This window comes from Sinocyclocheilus grahami, unplaced genomic scaffold (assembly GCF_001515645.1).
Source record: "Sinocyclocheilus grahami isolate Dianchi unplaced genomic scaffold, SAMN03320097.WGS_v1.1 scaffold2.1, whole genome shotgun sequence".
NCBI lineage: Eukaryota > Metazoa > Chordata > Actinopteri > Cypriniformes > Cyprinidae > Sinocyclocheilus > Sinocyclocheilus grahami.
This window is the reverse complement of record NW_015505181.1, coordinates 2,602,492-2,622,026: the sequence shown is the minus strand read 5'-3', so window position 1 is coordinate 2,622,026 and position 19,535 is coordinate 2,602,492. Positions and strand designations below refer to the sequence as shown.

At 37.1% G+C, this 19,535-nt stretch overlaps 1 protein-coding gene and 1 long non-coding RNA gene across 5 annotated transcripts; one reads left to right on the top strand and one right to left on the bottom strand.

Moving 5' to 3' along the window:
• Positions 1-716: 716 nt before the first annotated feature.
• Positions 717-13,691, bottom strand: LOC107549085 (uncharacterized). Its single transcript, XR_001604531.1, has 3 exons — positions 13,527-13,691; positions 12,165-12,605; positions 717-1,065 (listed from the first exon to the last, which is right to left on the bottom strand). It is a non-coding gene; the product is annotated as an uncharacterized lncRNA (long non-coding RNA).
• Positions 13,692-14,755: 1,064 nt separating this feature from the next.
• On the top strand, positions 14,756-18,779 carry LOC107548849 (protein FAM72A-like). Of its 4 annotated transcripts, XM_016229794.1 has the most exons (6): positions 14,756-14,903; positions 15,258-15,452; positions 15,561-15,638; positions 16,283-16,407; positions 17,155-17,283; positions 17,491-18,779. In XM_016229794.1, exons 2-5 carry the CDS (start codon positions 15,307-15,309, stop codon positions 17,247-17,249), a joined length of 444 nt encoding a protein of 147 aa, XP_016085280.1. In that variant the 5' UTR covers positions 14,756-14,903; positions 15,258-15,306; the 3' UTR covers positions 17,250-17,283; positions 17,491-18,779. The 4 variants fall into 4 exon arrangements, with proteins under 4 accessions (XP_016085280.1, XP_016085198.1, XP_016085349.1 ...); XM_016229712.1 differs by having other exon boundaries at positions 17,155-18,779; XM_016229863.1 differs by having other exon boundaries at positions 15,224-15,452; positions 17,155-18,779.
• The last annotated feature ends 756 nt before the right edge of the window (positions 18,780-19,535 follow it).

Genomic DNA, 19,535 nt, shown 5'->3' with positions numbered 1-19,535 from the left:
CTGTGGTCAGGGATTGCAGTATTTACGAACTGCTTAACTCTGAACTATTCTCCCTAGTAAAACAGCAGCAACAAAAATGTACATGACAATGTCAATAATTCAGATTAGTGCATTTGAGTGCATCTGAAAGGAAACTCTAAATAACTTGGCTGGCAGGCAGCATATGACAGATTAATATATATAGGCCTATAAATATATATCCATTTTTTTTCTTATAAAAAGCCAGAAGTAAAACATTGTTTAACAAAAAAAAATAAAATAAAAAAATAAAAACCTATTTGGCAAGTAGGAAGTCTGTGAAAATATTACTATATTTTACCTTATCTGACCCCTAAAATAATTTTCATTGGTTTAACAGGTTAATTCAGTCGTATTAAGCAATATTTTTTCTTGAATAAAACCAGTTCACCAAGATGTTACCACATAATGCTGATTTTAGGTCACTGAACAAACTGTTGCTTTTCATGTATGTTATTTCTCTGCTTGTTTGCAGCAGGACGTGTTTATACACGTATAGTTGCATAACCCATAATTTTCTTGTAACTGTATATGTATTTAGCAGTTACACCATGCAAACTTTATGCTACACAGGAATATTTCAAGACGCGTCAAAATATGCAAAACACACTAATGGGCAATACAATTCTGGAGCAATAAAATGTTAAACATTTGCAGCACACCCTGGAGTTTTATCTCGGTTTAATTATCATCTCTGGGTGTATATTAATTGAAGCAGACGTGCAGTCAATGTATAAGCTGGATAGAAGTCAAAAACAAGTACCAGCACACAGTGGGGCTGTGCGAACACTTCAAAGGAGCACAACCTCCTCCATCCTTTAAAATAAGCCAGTAAATTATTATGTAAGGAGGAATATTGTGCAAAACAGACTGTGCATGAAGCAAAGGAATGATAGTCTCAGGTTTGGCTCTCATTATGGAGTCATGTGCAGGGTGAGCGGACATCTGGCTTGAGTAAAACAAAGTTAGAGTCTAGAAAGCCCACGGCGGGCTGAGATCCGCCTGTCCCCGACTCACAGGAACCTCCAAGGGTTGCTCATCAAGGGTCTGTGGGTATTCCAAAACACACAATGTTGGTTTCAGTGTATGCATCCACTCAATGGCTCAGTCCACAGATAGTGAAGTTAATGTGTATTTATTTTTCTTTCCTGCCAAACGCACACTACAACACTGAAGTCTGCAACAGGTAATCATCATAAAGAAAAAAAATCTCAGTAAAATAATGAAGTTCTTGAAAATAAAACCTTAAGTCATTTACCATAAATTTGTATTATTCATGTAAAAATCAATCAATCAATCAATACACACAATATGAGATATCATTTATGAAGTAACAATTCATGATAAAAAACATTTAACAATGAAAAATATATTGAAAATATATACCATAAAATATAGATTTTATATATTATGCTCTATAAGAAAGTCTATAAGCGCGTCTGCAGCAGTGCAGAGATCGTTTCCACACAGTCTAATGTTCCAAAACTGACTGTGTCTAACTGGCAGACGTTATTGCCTGTACCGCTGGTAACAAAACGGATCGGCTCGAAATCGGAAAGAAGTGAGACTGACCGGCCGATCACCGATCCGGACCGATCACGAGGAAAATCGGCCAATTCCGATCCCTGGCTGATCGATCGGTGCATCTCTATTTAAATGCAAAAGAAAAGGCAGTAGAGCTGTCTATTTCTGTCAATGGTAAGTTTGTGATAACATAAGAAAAGTAGTTTAAATGTTTTGCCACTTGGCTGAGCAACTTAATATATAAATCTAGAAGTAAATGCAAAAGTAAAAAGCATTGAATAATGTGTTGCTTATATTTATTGTGTTTAAACATGTCTGTTTGTTAAAGATTGTATTACTGTACTGTGTAAAAAAAAGAATTGCAACGCTGAAAAAGCATTTTCAGTGACAATGTTTGGATTTGAAATCAAAATATTGGATAAATGTTGTGTTTGTGGTAAACAGCCATGGATCAGTAGTGGACTCCTGGGTTCTGTGTGAAAGCAGTCAGTGCTGCTTCCCCCCTCACAAGAGTCACCTAAGAGGGGAATTCCCCCCATTTTCAAAAATGAAATTCAGGCCCTGAATAAATGATTAAAAATCCTGATTGGAGTATCACTATAAATAGTTATAAATTATAAAAAGAAGGCTTTAAAAAGATCGGTATCGGCAGACACTGCTTTCTGCACTGTAAAAAAAAAATCTGTACAATTTACGGTAAAACACCGGCAGCTGTGGTTGCCGGAATTTCACCGTAAAAAATACGGTAGCAATGTTTTAGGTTTTACGGTTTTAACTTAAATACCATAATTTCATTAACTGATATAATATACCAACCTATTGAAGTACTGAAATCTGTTTTGTATCTTTGTAATGCACTGATAACCACCAAATGCAGGTGGTGATGAGAAAGTCACATGATGAACCAAAGCCCATCACAAGCAGCTTTTAGATAATAACATATATAGAAGGTGCACAGTGTCATTCACACAAACACCAAACACCATCATGGTAACACACATGAAACTGAAATAATGCAATAAACATTCATTTAACAACGTTAGGTGTAACATAAAACCCTAATATACAAAACTGATAAGAAAAAACTAAGAAAAAACATAGTTATTTCAACAACAAAAAACATCAAATTTGAAATGTAACAGGGAATTCTGGGAATGTCAATTTACAGTTATTCACTGTAAATTATACGGTATTTTTCACTTCCAAAAATGGTATACTACCATAAAATTTATGTCCAATACATGAAATGTCCAATACAGTTTTTCACTGTATATAGTAGGGGAATTTACCGTTAACCATTTAACAGGTTTTTACTGTAGCATTTTTACAGTCTTTTACCGTTAAATTCACGGTCATTTTTTACAGTGTGTGATCGGTGATCGGCCTCAAAAATCCTGATCGGAGAACCCCTAATTGTGGGCATACCGTTGCGTAGCTACATTATCTGAAGTTCAAAGCAAAGCTGGGCTCATGAGGAGGAGGAATTCGGTTCTTTGAGCCTACGCTCACATGGTGCGTATAGAAAAAAATCTAACTGAAAAATGCTTTGATACTTTGGTACACCTAAAATGGCTCCAAGTCATTTGTGCTAGCACATCAGAATACAGATGAGGCATACATTTGGCTCATCTCCTCTCCCCCAACATCAGATCAGTGCAAACCTGAGCATGTTTGTGGAGGGGGGAACAAAGAGAGACCACATATTAAGAGAAAAACAAAGATCAGTGATGAATTGCTTCATTAAAAAAGCATTAGTAGAAGTGTGACCCAGTCAGACAAGCCTTGTCCCTGCTGCACGGCTCATGGCAATGGTGCAGTGTAGCACCTCATTTCCAATGCTGAAAATCCTGCTGATATCTTATACCTGATGACTGTATTCTGTGGTGTGGATTTGGGCTAATGATTAGGTCTGTATCTCCGCCAATATTCTTCATTTACAGCCAAAAAGAGCTTGTCTGCTTGAGCAGTTATACTGTAAACAAAGTAGAAATACATAATATAAAAATTCTGGCTGAGATATATCTTAAAATAAAAGTGTCAGATTTGATCTAAATATCTAAAAAAAAAATAATAATAATAATAATCTAAAAATAGCAAATAAAAACCCATTACTGGCCAGTTTTTTCAATAATCAACTACTGCTAAATGTAAAAAATTAATTAAAATAAACAAACAAATGAATAAGAAAATTTAAACAATGGAAAAGAAAAATAAACAGATAAATGAGACAAATAAGAAAAATAAACAGATAAATAATGAAATAAATAAACAAATGGTATTGTGTCCCTAAGGCTAAGCACTCAGGAAAGGAATGACAACCATACAGACTCCCCCTTAAAGCATGCACTCAACTCTCGTGGTTAGTAATAGCTATATCATTAAAAAACGTTCAATCTAAAATGAAATGATGTGAATGATGTAAAAGGCACAGAGAAGACTCATGTGGTAAAGAACAGTGAGATAAATGTTCAATCTTGGGGAGAAGATATTCTACTTGTCAAACATTCGTGATCAGAGTTGACAGGAAAATAGATACCTACAAAAATTTTGGTTTGGAGGAAAACCATGTCTGTGGTACTGAGATGAAGGCAAAGTTTAATTATGCTGAAAAGAGACACACCTAATATCATTCTTACACCCATAAATTTACAAAAGATGAAGGTAGGTGTCTTGTTTTTGGCAGCCAATACTTTTTCCAGTCTACAGCAAAAAGAAATTGTCAACAACAAGACATTTGAGAGTGAATGCTGAGGATGGTAGATGTTACATCATTCTTCACACAATCCCACAATTCTGTATTCTTTACTAACTCAATTTCACAGCTCACCATTGTTTAAACCATTAACTATAAACCAAGGTGGATTAAAACAGTATCCAGCTGGATGTCGAGTAAGGAAGTGAGCCAGAAAGCCACGTAGCAGTCAGTAACTGTAATCAAGAACCGGCCTAACAGAGGCAGGAAACAAAGCAGGCCTTAACACAAAGAAAAAATCTGTTTCCTCTCCTGACCCAAGGGACTTCTCAGACATCCAATACCTCAGTTTCAATTGTTTTTCATTTAGGCTGGGTTTATTTAGAGGAACTGCTGCCCTTTATTTATTGACTTTTAAATTGAGGATATGAATATGCTTTTGTTGATGTACAAGGCTTTTTTATAGCTCCTCGCTTATTCTAAACCTGAAAAGTTTTTATCAGTCTTGTAGTCCAAGTCTTTATACATTTTGGATCATATTTACAAGCAATGCAGAGCCAAGACGTGGATATACAATATATAATATAATTATTACACAGGCAATATAGCCTGTGGTCTCTCATTAAACTGTCTCTACACTGAAGTACGCCATATGGAAATTAATACAAAGCAGAAAACAACATGCCCAAGTGTGTGGTCAACCATGTGTTAAAACGTCATGTGTTTGCAATTATTAAAAGTCTGGTTAAGAAGGGTGAAGCGGAGGGGGAGGAAAACACCAAAAAACAATGCGTCATATTTCATCCTGACTGACAAACCGTCATTTCAGGAGTTGCGAGAAAAGTAGGAGTGAGCAGGCCAAGAAAAAAGAACAATAGAAGAACAGAGACCGCTTTGGTCCTGCAGTTCTACACAATGCTCTTATTGTTAGTCCAGAACTACAGCAGATCTGGAAAGAAAGGAGAAGGAGAAAGAAAAGACACCGGTCCTCTCCAAAGACGGTGATCCTGACTCATGTTGCACATTCCTACAGGTCTCAGGTCTGTTGCCGTGCGAGACGTGGACTTTGTTCTCACAGCGGCCGCGCTTAAATGAGCGGAGGAACTGAAACATCCTTTGGGAAAAACCGAGTAGAAAATGCTTCCTCATTTTAGTAACTTCTTTTCTCAGAGACACTCCACAGAGTCAAAGAGAAGATGTTGACAAGGTGCGTTGCGTTGAGCTGCCATTCGAATTTTGCATAGCGGACAAGCTGATGGAGGAATGAGTCCGTTGGCAGTATGCAAATATCAGCATAAATACCACTAGATTCATTCAAACTGAGTCACTGCTCAAGCTGACAAAGAGCTAAAGACAGTCATCTTAAAGGCAGAGTTCACCCAAAAAAAAGTGGAACACACAAAAAAAGATGTTTGTATAATGACAGTGAATGGGGACCAACTCAGAAAAACAAAACAATAAACAAGCACAATAAAAGCATCATAAGTGTATTCAATAATCAACTACTGCTAAATATAAAAAATAAAGTGGCCCATATGCATATAAATGGCCCATATGATTCATTAACTATATTCCATATGTTCTGAAGCCAAGTAATAGCTTTGCATAAGAAATACACTAAGAAAAAAGTCATGGGTTTCAAAAGAAAATAGTGTAAAAGATGTCATTATTTTTCAGTAAACCGCTCCTTAAGTGTGCAATTTTGCACAACTATGGGGTTGCCCTTAGTTGCACAAAAATTGCACACTTAACCTTCATTTGCAAATAATAATATACAAATAATGTCCAAACCACTTTATCAAGCAATTTGTACTTCGGTTTGGTGCTTCAACATACTTTTTTTTTTTGGACTATCAATAAGCAACCATTCAGATGATGTTGCATGATGTTGCACCACATTCAACAATTCTGTGTGCAACAATTCTTAAATCATTTCAATACTAACATTTATGGGTGCATACTTGAATTATTTGCCCCAAGACTCTTCCTTGTGGAAATCCAACAACCTCAAAGGAGGAACTAATGGAAAACAGCTATGTATGTGACAAGCAAGCCATAATTAGCACTTCTTAAAAGGTAAGCCCCTTCCTGTCTGGTATCCTCCAATCAGAACAGCCGGAACATAAGGAAGTATATCCAAAGTGTGCACTCTGACCTCTTTCGTTTGATCTGCTCTTTAAATTTTTTTAAATGACTGTGTAAAAATGACTGTTCCGGGTCTTAGTATTAACCTCACAGTCTGTTTTGACGTCACTGACTGGCATGTGTTCTACTGCCATGCAGAATGCAAAAGTCCACTAAAACCAAGACTGGCCATTTCAGTCTGATAAAGAAGTAGATGGAAGACAGAATGTAAATGGTTTTCCTCTTCGCAGGCTCTCTCCACCCCTCCCCCACACCTTCCCATGGCTGAACGCCGGGAAAGTGCTCGATGACTTTACCGTGCCTGTTTGAAGGTCTGCTGGACTTCAGGACATTTAGCATGGACTGACAGAGAAATCACATTATTTAGTCCAGCATTACCCATCAGGGAGATGAAATGCCATCAGGCCATGGAAATGAGCATGTGTGCATGAATTGCATGCTTGCTAATATATAGAAAAATAAAAAGGAAGGTGGTTTGGAAATAGCTGATCCCTGAGGATGTTTGCAAGCAGAAGCAGGTTCATGATGGCAGGTAAACTGAGCATCCATCTCCCCTTGATCTTCATCCCTATGCTTGTGATCCAGTTTGGCAGTTTTAAAATTTGGATTGGGATTCACGTGTTCATTTGTTGTGAAGCACAGCGGGAGATTAATTAGAGGGAACAGAAAGTCGATCCAGGCATTTTCATTTCCACAGTAAATTATGCTGATGCAGTGCAAACAGTATAATGGAGTTTTGAGGGGTGTGATTTTGGTCTCTTTCCTTCCTATTCTATGTCAGGTAACAGTTTTGTACATCTAGTCGTGCGCATCCAGAGGGATCGGGCATCTGTTGTCAATTATGACCTTTATGTTGTGTCCACAAACATTACGCCGTGTGTCTGTCTATTGGTGAACTGAGGGAACCAAAAAGTTCTCCTGCATCTGAGGCATTTAGTACATAACAGATGTTGGAAACACAGATGATTAATTGGTTAAAGAGCTCTCTAAAGTGAATGCAAGTGTGAGAACAACTACAATGGTATGAGAAAAGCTGCAAAGACCAATTCCTACAAGAATGAGATGTCTCTCTTACAGATAGAGTTTGGCCTCCACTGTTAATCAAATAAATGATAAAAACTTAGATCTGGACCAAATCAACAAGGTATCCTGATTACAGCAGAGACCTTCACCCTGATCCAGGATAAATCCCTCAGGGCTGGTTCTCTGACAGGAAGTCCAGAAATCGGGGGTGAGTTTCCAATTCAAAAGCACACAATAGCAACAATACATGTGTGTTGTGCACTGTCTCCCCCTCCTTCCTCTCCCCTTCTTCCTTAAACAAACATCCTTCCTGGGGAAGATTATTTCAGATCAAGTCAGCATTTCCACATAAAGAACATTTGCATACTGTATATTCTAGCACCATACCGGGCACACCATCCATTCCACGGACTCATTAAGTGCTAAAGTGGAGCGTCTTGGCTGGAGCAGGACCCACGGATCAATGCTGGCCAGTTCTAATTGAGGAACGCTCATTATGGGAAGGGTATTAAAAAGGACAAGAAGAGATTAGTGGAAAAGTAACGATTAATTGCAGCTGCAGCATGGGTAAACAAAGGCTGATGCAGAGCCGTAAACCTTAAAGACTTTCTCATCATCGACCTCGCAGATTAACTGAACATATTGGGATGGGTTGGATGGGTTGTTTTTTAAAAACCAACCAAGCCATAACTTTGGAGTGACCACTAACAAGCAATGCCATTTAAACACATCCTTCAAAACAATATCTAACCAAAATGGACAAAAGCCAGTATAGAGTTGATGTATAATAGGTATCACAAGTAGATCATAGGGGTAACAGTGGCTAACTAGGCCTAGTTATCCAACCAATTCTATCCCTGTAGTCATATAAAAATCTGTATTTATTATTTTTTTTACTTCATTGATAAGATTTACTTTTTTTTTTTTAACTCTCTCATTTGTCCAAGAAATGATTTACTTATTATTTATAAACAGGGACATTGCACAACCAATGCTGACAATCTCTGAACATCAAATATCAGCCAATTAATCAGCTTGGTCTATATATAGATCACTAATGTTCACACGTCATGATGTCTCTCATTGGATCAGCCTCTGAAACTTTCACTCTCCTCAAACAATCAATATCACTCTGTCTGCTCAAAGCATCAGATGTGTGAAAACACCAAACCGCTGTTAATGAAACCAAGTGAAGGTTTTCTCATTCCATCTCTTTTTGCCAGATAAAGCCAAATAACAGCTGCTTGGGTAGTGAAGACTCCACTATTTCGCTTGTCAGCAGAAACACATGCTGCTGCAGAATTAGAAATGAGCAGTCAAAGAGTGAGATCAAGAATACAGAGAATGAAAACCAGAATATAGTTTGAAACTGATCAAAAGCAACGGTCTGTTTTGGGCCTTACGTGCTGTGAAACTGGATGAACGCAGTGATTACTGACATTCAAGCAGGGAAATGTGAGGAACTCGGCCGAAATATGTTGAGAAAGAAAATGTTAGTAGGCTTTTGCACCCTCCCCCCAAAACACCATCAGCACTTCAAACAGAATTCAACAGTGACCTACATACATAGGTGTCAAGTTACTATTAAAATCAACAAATCTACAAAAATGGCCTGTTCTAATCCATTTGCACGATACGGTTTCTCTGCCATCTCTAAATTACAGGAACTAATGGAAATGTCCATCTTTAAATCTTCATTAAAACAATCTCTCCAAATGCTTCTGGTTCTTTTTCCATTGTTAAAAATACATCAGGCACAGCACATAAAGAGGGGCAAAGCATCTTCCAGGCTTTTTTTTTTTTACAACTGATGCCAATTAGAGCAGTCAATCATTTTGTTTCCCACAGCTTCAGAAAGCTCTTATATACATATTCACTTTGCAAATGCTTGACAGGCTCACTTCCCATGTCTGAAGGATTATACCTACATTATCTAATCCTTCCAAACAGCCGTGGTAAAAAACAGTTGTACATTTCCTGCCAATCCTTGGAAACGTCAAGCCCAGTCTTCCATCTCCTTCAGTTCTTTCAGGTAAGAGAAGCTCTTACCTGAGCCATAAGTGAGCCTTTGAGTTGGTTTCATTTGTGATTCCTTTATAAAAAATCGGAATGGAGAACCCAAGGTATTGAGATTTGCAGAAAAGAGTCAGATCGTTGAGATACTGTTTGCCTGAAGCCTGTATTTATTGGATTTTAATAGCTTATAGCACCAACTCCAGGGCACTGAGAATAAGAACATGATTTTGATGGAAAAACTCTATGTTCCGCATCAAGCTGATGTTAATCAATGATAATCCAGTTAGAAATGTATGCAGCTTTGATGTGTGTCTCTCTCCGACTTCTCCAGTTTCAGATTTTCTCCTCATGTCTGGTTGCCTCAGCACAGAAATAGATCACCAAGCAATTACTGCTTCCTCTTCTGCCACTAATTCATGACAGATTATTTAGCCAAATCAGCGATGTTTCACTAGGCAAGGCTGCTTTCGAAATCTAGGCCATTTTTCAGTGTGCGCCTTGCAATTCCTGAGAGAAGAAATCATTCCTATTATTGTTTCTTTCCAGATCCTGTCATCTCAAGATATTTGAGCAAACTGATCCACAAGCATTTTTTCGTTCAGAAATGGCAGAGTAATAGGGATTTGCTTGTGGGGGAGGCTGGAGGTTCAAATTGGCAAGAGAAAGTGATATGACACAGCATCCATAGAGAGGAGCTGGAGGAGGAACAATAGTCAAAATGAATATCAGGTTTATAGCTTTACATTTACTTTATAAACTGAAACAGTCTCTCTTAGCATGAAAGCATCAATGTGCTGGGGATAACATTTCTCAGGGATGTGAATGCAATTATTATTCAATTCTGCAGTTCATCTGTAAAAGACACTAAATAAAAATGATGTAAATTTAACAACTTAAAGGCTGATAAAAAAATGGCAACAGTCACTATTGACAACCAGGTCATCCATTAAGGGACTAATGAATTTCCATCACTTTTCCAGCCATTTGTGATTAGTGGAATAGATTTTTAAAATATTTTTTTATAAAGATGGCAGCTCACATTGAAAATGAATGATGTATGAAATAATAATTTAGTGATTATTTTAATTATGCTAGGTTTTTTTCATGATATTGCAACCGTCTAGTGGGCCCTGGCTCCCTCTGTTGAAAACCAGTGAGCTAAGCATAGCTATAAGAATTTATATTTGGTAATTGTAATGATTTTTTTAATGGCTTAATAAGATTTAATTACTTTCCATTACTTTTGGCATGGAAATCACTATTTTTTTAATTCTCTAAAACGTCCATATTTACTTGTATTCAATGATCATAGCATAGGTACTGGAGCAAATTACAACCATTAAAACAACTCTACTAAAATACACTTTCTACTTAAAAATCACAACAATGTAAAATCATAACCATATATACAAACATTTATTGAACTAAACAAACAAACAGCTAAGATGGCTGGCTGGTCTTAGCTGGTTTAAGATGGTCTCCAGCCTGATTACCTGAAAAGCTGACCAAACCCCCTTTAAAACCAGCCAAAATCCAGGCTGGGACACTAGCTAAAACCATCATACCAGCTTAGGCTAGTTTGAACTGTTTTAGCTATATTTCCATCCAAAACTTACATTTAAACACCCTAAACCAGGTCCATGCTCTGTTTGGCGATATTTATGTCACAATGACCTACTTGAATGAAAACTCCCATAGATGAGAAACTCACTGGCTCTCATTAAAGGAGCTTTTCCCCACACTTAGCAGCAACAGGCAGGGCTCATCAGTTGCTCAACTCAAAGTGCCAGTGACCGGGCAAATGCACAATAGAGCAGGCACACATAACGGCGTGAATAACGTGATAGCGAGCTTCACTAATGAAGTGAATCATTCAATTCGTCTTTCAGTTAAACACAGCTTAGTTTTGCCCCATCAGACAGATGTTTCTATGGGAACGGAACCCCTCCAGTGAGAAAAAAAACGCGTTGCTTACACACACACACACACAAGAAACAAGCGCGGTGTATTGTTACAATTACTTCATGAAATACTACATTACTACTCAGAATACGAGAAAACATTCTCTAAGCCTTCAGACTAACCCTTTAAAACGGTCACCACAGCGCAGTATGAACAACATTAATGAGGTTACATCCATAACCGAACTGTCACCGAGCATCACACCTTTAACGTTACTTCAGTAGGAGCCAAGGCACAACAGTTTTCCGTCAGATACAATTCAAAACGGCTTTAAACGTGTTGCTTAAGTCCCTGACCTGCTGTAAAACATCTATGTCAGCCAACCTGACATGTTTCAAAAATCAATAGGTTGAACACAGCACCACACCAGCTCGCACAGAGACACGCAGGGCAAAAGAAAACGCCCTGCCTTGTCTATACGTACAACATACACACGCTGACTGAAGGGATTAATACAGAAAAACAGCACAAACGTCACATAAATAACATATTTAATAGCAAAACCCAGTTTGAGTTAGTATCTATTGACAATATCGCTTCTCACACAGGCGACTGACTGACCGACCGACCGCACATCTATCATTCCGTTTGGACACATTGCCACATGTGGAGAAGAGCTAGCATTGTTTCTCACATAGTCCAATAAATAGCGTTTTTCTTCGGTAATACGACTGCGTTTGCACCACTTGCACTCATACACGTACACTGTAACCTATCCAACAAGAAACACAATGGTAGCCGACTAGCCGTGTAGGAAAACACATTAGCGACACAATTCACTTACCTTTAACTTGCGTTTCATATTCAGCTATAATCTCCTTGTCCTTTCGGAATTTAGCCGGGGACGTCATATTGATCTAAACGAAATAAGTCCTGTCACAGCGAGAAACACCGCGGAACAAACGCCTCTTCGCCCGCACTTCGTCCACAGATATCCAGTGATTTTGTAGGAATGGAAAGGAGTGGATGGGTATGGTCTCCTGCCGATGATCAATCACGCCGCATTATTAGCTGGAGCTGCCGTTGGCTTCCTAGGTCGAATATGTCCGTGACAGCACGCGAGGAATGAAGCAAACAAGAAGAGTTTCATCCCACCGTTCACTCACACCGGATACGAGCGACCAGACGCAGCGCCTTCAAAAGTTCCAGCCTTCCTCCAGCGGCCAGACGTGAGTGAGGCTAGTCTTCTCGGGGCAGGCTGAAGGCATGGATTCCCAGCATCACACTGCACACAAACAATCAGGGCAGAGAAAAGTTCACTGGATCAGATTTCTAAAGGCTACTTCCTTCCAGTAAACTTCCTCAAACTGTTTTCGCTTTCTTTCATTTGTTTAAAACAGACGTTCAACCTCATCAAAGCACCTCTTTACAATGTTTAGGTATGAAAAATATAATATGACGCCTAATGTGGACACGAAAACTGATATTATTATGGTATTTGACAATATTTAGTACTCCGTGATAAAAACAAGCATAACAATCGGTGTCTACTGCATGAAAAACTGGTTTATGAAATCTTTAATAATGCACGTGTAATATACGGAGTAGTCAGTTTTTGTCATTTGCATGAGTAAGTAGTGGTAAATTGTATTGAGATTATTTTCTGACACTTCTAACATTCCTCAAAGATACTTGATACATAACGATATGGCTTCAATTAAAAAACACATCATTTCAACCCAAAGTGTGGAGAATCATTCTGAAATGCTGCCAATTATGATTTTATATCTAAGATGGTCAAAGAAAACTCAAATGTCCAATCCTGACAACATAACTGTTGCCATAGGATAAGAAAACCCTAAAACAAATGTGTCCAGTCTATTGGACACATAGAAAAGTAGAGGTTAAAGAGTACTGTAACGCTGTCATAAATTGTAAAATGCTTTTAAACAGAGGCTGCCAATCTTGAAGACTGCAGGGTCGTTGGGGACTATAAATCACCAGTCCTAAAATGAAAAGTGGCTATGAGCAACAAGAGGGAGTTTGTCGAGTAACGTGATGTGAAAAGCAGAGGCCCCTGGTGACTCTGAATAGTTCAGGGCTCTCTTTATGGAGATTCCTGCGTTTCATCCGGACGATTGCAGAGGTTTCTCGTGCCTAACGCACCCCATCATCTACTGTTCAATTGAATCTTTCAGCCACTTACCTTAAAAGGCGATTTCCATGTTTAAAATCGAGTTTCATTTACCAGATTTCTCCCTCAAGACTTACTCTTACGCTCTTCTCTGAATTTTCCCAAACTCAAACCCCGCCTCTTTTCATGGAAGAGAAAGAACAACCCCCCTTCTATTGTCATTGGTCACAATGGTCACACGAACACGACATGAATCTATCAAATTGCCAAAAGATAGATTTCTGAGGCATTAATACTATTTTAGGCCTATCTCATAAGACCATTGCATGCCGGATATTTTAAAGGCTTGAGTGAATTAAATCACTTTAAACTGCCATTTTAAATCCTTTTTTACTGTTGGTTTATTTTTTCCTTTTAATTTATGTCGTCCTTGTCTTCATGATAAAAATGTAATAATCATCAGAAATTATTTTTGTAGATGCATTTTTTTCTTGCAGTTCTCTTTTTTTCTAGCGATGTCTGAGTCGTGAATGAATCCTTGCGAGTCGGATCTTTTCATTGAATCAGTTGAATCGGTTCACAAACCCGGTCTGAACCATTCTTCGTTTATAACAAGTGAAGTGAAAATTATGTTTTGCTTAAAAGGAGATGAGAATTTGTACACTCGTCGGATGTGAGAAAAATGCACTTGTGTATCCTCGCTCAAAGCGAAATGTCTTAATGAATCATTTTTGTTTGAGGTTTTAGTTACTTTGTGATTTTATGAGCAGACTTGCTGCAACAAACCGAACTGGAACGCATTGCGTTATCCTTAATAATAATATTTAATCAAAATAAACGTAATAATCAACAATATGTGCCTACAAATGGCATTTTTGGGACATGCAATCTACCACAATGGGATGTCACGGACCACGTGATGATGATAGAATCACAGAACCGCTTTTGAACCAGTTTTTTGAAAACAACTCGTTCAAAAGAACCGATTTGGAGAATCGAGTCAGACTTCCCCTCCCTAGTGGTCCGAACTGGAACGCATTGCGTTATCCTTAATAATAATATTTAATCAAAATAAACGTAATAATCAACAATATGTGCCTACAATGTATTTTTTGAAAACAACTCGTTCAAAAGAACCGATTTGGAGAATCGAGTCAGACTTCCCCTCCCTAGTGGTTTGTGGTTTGCGGAAAGTCACTGCAACCAATCGCCCAAGGAATTTGAGCTGACCAATCATGTGTGAGATATGGTAATTTGGAACCAATCAACGTTAGAGATCGGACTGTTTGAAAATCATTCAGGAAGTGTATATCCGCTTTGACGCGGACGTAAACAAACGTAGCTAAGCAATCTAAGCCTTGCTGTAACTATTGAGAGATTGTACCATAGTACAATGTGTTTCTCTGCCGCCTAGATCTAGCACGATCGGATATCCAGTAACGTTACCAGGTAAGAATGGTTTTATGGCATGCTTAGTAAAAATAAATAAAAAATAATAGTCCATATTTTAGTTAGCTAGCTAGCTGTCTAATAATAAGAAAAGTACAGCTTTTCCATATTCTAACAGAAGTGTAAAACGAGCAGGAATTACTGTGATTTATATCCACAATGTTCATTTGAGGGGCTTTTCGGTTTTTGTGATCAACAGACTCTAACTTGGGAGTTACTGCAAATGTAATACAGGTGCAAACAGGCTAGAGCTAGCTAGCTAGACAGGTGCAGGTAGTCTCAGTCAGACTGTTAAACATCTGCTGTGTCCTTCACTGTAGGTGCTGACCCTTTGTTATCGTTTTAAAACAACAGGACCTGGCGTTTTGTTAGGAGCTTTATTTGAGAAGATCTCAACTCAACAATGTCTACTTCAAATTTCAAGAATAAGTGTGTGACGCAAGTCAACTGTATATACTGTGACAGTCTGCTGTGTATGAGAGGGATGAAAGCAGTACTTTTGGCTGACACGGAAATAGAGTTGTTCTCAACCGACATACCACCAAATAGGTGAGGCTTCCGTGATCAGATTTCACATATATAATCATGATCATCATATTCTTTATGTTTAATGCCTAAGGTAAACATAAACGAGTCTGTGTTGTTTCCCCCATATAGGGCAGTTGATTTTGTGGCCAGCTGCTATTCCACTGAAAGCTGCAAATGCAAATTAAGAGACATTGCTTGTTTAAAATGGTAAAGAGGTCTTTATAATTACTATCACTGCTATCACTTAGTTTTTACTCGTAATGTTTGGAATCAGAAAAAATATGTATAACAAATATTCTAATATACACTATTGTTCAAACATTTTGGGTAAGATTTTTTTTTTAATTAATATTTTTGTTCAGCAAGGATGCATTAATTGTATCAAAAGTCACAAAGTTATATATAATATTATAAAATATTTCTATTTCATGTAAATAGAATTTTACCTTCTATTCATCAGAAAAAGTCCTGAAAAAAGTGTTTCCACAAAAAAAAAAAATAGGCAACACAGAAGTTTTCTACTTTGATAATAATAAGAAATGTTTATTGACCAATAAATCAGCATATTAGAATAATTTCGGACACTTAAGATTGGAATAATGACTTCTGAAAATTCAGCTTTACCATTTCACATTAAAAATATTACCAACCTTAAACTTTTGAATGGTAGTATATTATCCTTTTTTATTTACACTGCAGCATTTAGACTCGTAGGCTGGCATCAAATGTGTTTTGGTAATGTCCAGTCCATTGTTAACACTGAGCCATTTGCTGTTCCGTTTCATTGTGTCTCTCAAAGCATTTGAATCAGGTGTTTTTGACTGTCTCTCTGGCTCTTTCTGCCCATTCAGTGGGAATGTTGTGGGATATCACGTGGTGGCCCCATGCAAGCCCTGCTTGCTGTCCTGCAACAATGGTCATTTCTGGATGTTCAACAGTGAGGCTGTGTCCACCATCAACAGACTGGATGCAACAGGTTTGAGACGTCTGGTGCAAAAACACTGTCAATGCCCACTGCTTATGTTCAGACAGCCTTTGCGTACCTTTGTTTCAGTGATTATCTGCTCATAGCCATCAAAAAAAGATCCTATATAAGCGCCCATAGATTGTAACAGACTTTGACATGGAATTTTAAAACTTCAAATGTGTATAATTCTGCTTGAAGAGCAGTAGCATCTGGGTTCTTTCTTCTTACTTGCATTCTTTATAATTTTATCATGACTGATTGAAACCCAGACAAAAAGCACCTTCTGTTTTTCACAAGTATGAGCCATTTCTTGTGTACTTAAGAGAAAATTAAGCTTAACTAGACATGCACTAATGTTAAAAAGTTTGGGGCCAGTAAGTGTTATTTTATTTATTTTTTTTAAAGTTGATCAAAAGTGACTAAAGAAATTTATAGTATTTACAAAAGTGAACTACTTTAACGAAAGTTAAAAAATGCTGTTCTTTTGAACTTTTCTGCAGAAAATATTAAGCAGTTCCACAAAAATATTAAGCAGCAAAACAGTTTATAACATTGATAATAAGAAATAGTTCTTGAGCAGCAAATCAGCATATTAGAATGATTTCTGAAGGATCATGTGACACTGAAGACTGGAGTAATGGCTGTTAACGGTTCTTACAGAACCCAAAACTTTTGAATGGTAGTGTAACAATTGCATTTCGGACATGTGTTAAAAATGCTTCAAACATAAATAATACAAGTCTGTCTCTTTCATAGGGCAGAACCTGCTGCTGTGGGGAGATCTTCCAGAACTGGAGGGCAGTGATGACGAGAGCCTGGACTGTCTCTCAGAAGAAGAGTACCTCAGATAGAAACACGCATGTCTAAAGGAAGTAGACTCTGACGGTAGCGAAAACGTTTACTTTCACTCACATAAATCTCCATTTAAAGCACATTGTCTTCTCTTTAGCTGACTGGGAATAGGCAAAAGGAAACAAAAATAATTACCATCCCAGCTTGATTTATATGCATTTTCTTTCTGCATCCTCTCACTTTAGTTTAAGCATTTCAGAGGGCCATTTCCAAAAAATGTTTCAGTTTTCTTTGCTTTACGGTTACAGTAGCACAAAACATGATGATTGGATTTAAAGATTGATGATGTTATCCTCATGTGACTTTATTCAGCATTCACAAATGGTTCAAGACTGTTCAAGAAGATTAACAGCAGTGTTACTTTGAGGTGTTAATAGTTTATTTGCTCTGGTACGAATGCAGTTTTTGGAAGGCAGCCAAATGGCCACCCAGCTAACAATTTCTTTCCTAGATAGATAGATAGATTAGGATTAACAATCATGCAAAATTGTATGCTGGTTCCACAAGTCTAGGTTGTTTTATAGGACGAAAATGACTGACATTTACCATGTTTTAATGGTTTACCAGTATATTTGTCCATTTTTAATTGAATGTCACATATTGTCCCCTGAAGATGGATATCAATTGATACATCTATCCTAAACAAGGCATAATCTTGTCTTTCATCTGATTATTTAGATTACTTACATTTTGCTCTTTTCATGGCTTTGACATTTGAAGTGGCACAAAATGATTTGGTAGCTTTGAATAGAGTAGTTAGGTCTCAGCTTAGTGACATTTGGCATTTGAACAACTTTGATTTAAAAAAATTTTTTTATGGTACTTTGCTTTGGCACACTCTTTTCAATTAATGAGGTTTCGTGATATATTTTTTTTATATAGTTTAAAATTTGTTCTTTCTGTACTCCAGTTATGTTTCACTATTTGTCACCAGGGCAATCATGAAAAGAAATTACAGAAAAAAATCTGCACTTAATTACTGTAAATTCTACATGACACTCTGTGACATACTGGACAAAGCTTTTTTTAAGCTTTCTGATTTTTTTTACATGGAGGTAACACAATTATTTGCATCCTCTTCCGTTTTGATTTACAAAGACATGATATAGTCAGTCAGTAGCAGTTTTTTCACAATCCTTTTTTACCATTTCACTGTGTGATGATCATTTTTAAATATTTCAAAAATATGAAGGCTATTATGCCCCACTGTAAATGTCTTAGCATGACATTTTATGTCATGTTGTATTAAAGGTTGCATTTTCAGTAAAAATAACAGCAAAAAGAATAAACGACCACTATTGTGATAGCTTTCAGGTGTAGCATTTTTAGGGGTTGGCCTTTTATGCCTTGAAGCGATCTTTAGTATGCATTTATGACCAAAATGAAACAATGAAAAATATGTTTTGCATTTTAACTTATTAACAGAGGATTTATTTGATTTAAGTTATCTGTGTTTTGAATGTATTTATTAACAGACATGTGGCTGTATTTATACTGACATGATTTAATTTGCGCCATGTGAGGATGAGAAAAAAATAATAATTTGTATACTTTTGATCTGCACTGACAATATGTTGTTGGTTTAAACTTTGGGTTATTTTGTATGCTGAATGTCTTGATATTAAACCTTTTAATGTGGATATGCCTGTGTACATTTCCTTTATTCACCAAAGGTCAATACTGTCATTTTTAATTGTTTTAAAACGTTAATCCTTATGAATTGATATACATTGCGTGTCAGATCAAAACCTACACTATTGTTCATAGGTTTGGGGTTGGTAAGTTTAGCTACAATGCTAACACAGATGCAGAGCTATTTTGCTGGAATGGCATAAACTCTAAAGCAATATCTTCAATATTTCTCTGATTCACCTCTGAGAGTGGCTAGACAGATAAAAGAAATGCCTACAGTAAGCGAGACCCACAATTCACTAGAAAAGCAACAATATGTGACCCTGGACCACAAAACCAGTCTTAAGTCTAAAATATATTTGTAGCAATAGCCAAAAATACATTGTATGGGTCAAAATTATAGATTTTTCTTTTATGCCAAAAATCATTAGGATATTAAGTAAAGATCATGTTCCATCAAAATATCTTGTAAATTTCCTACTGTAAATATATTAACTTAATTTTTGATTAGTAATATATGCATTGCTAAGAACTTCATTTGGACAACTTTAAAGGCGATTTTCTCAATATTTAGATTTTTTGTGCACCTTCAGATTCCAGATATTCAAATAGTTGTATCTCAGCCAAATATTGTCCTATCCTAACAAACATCA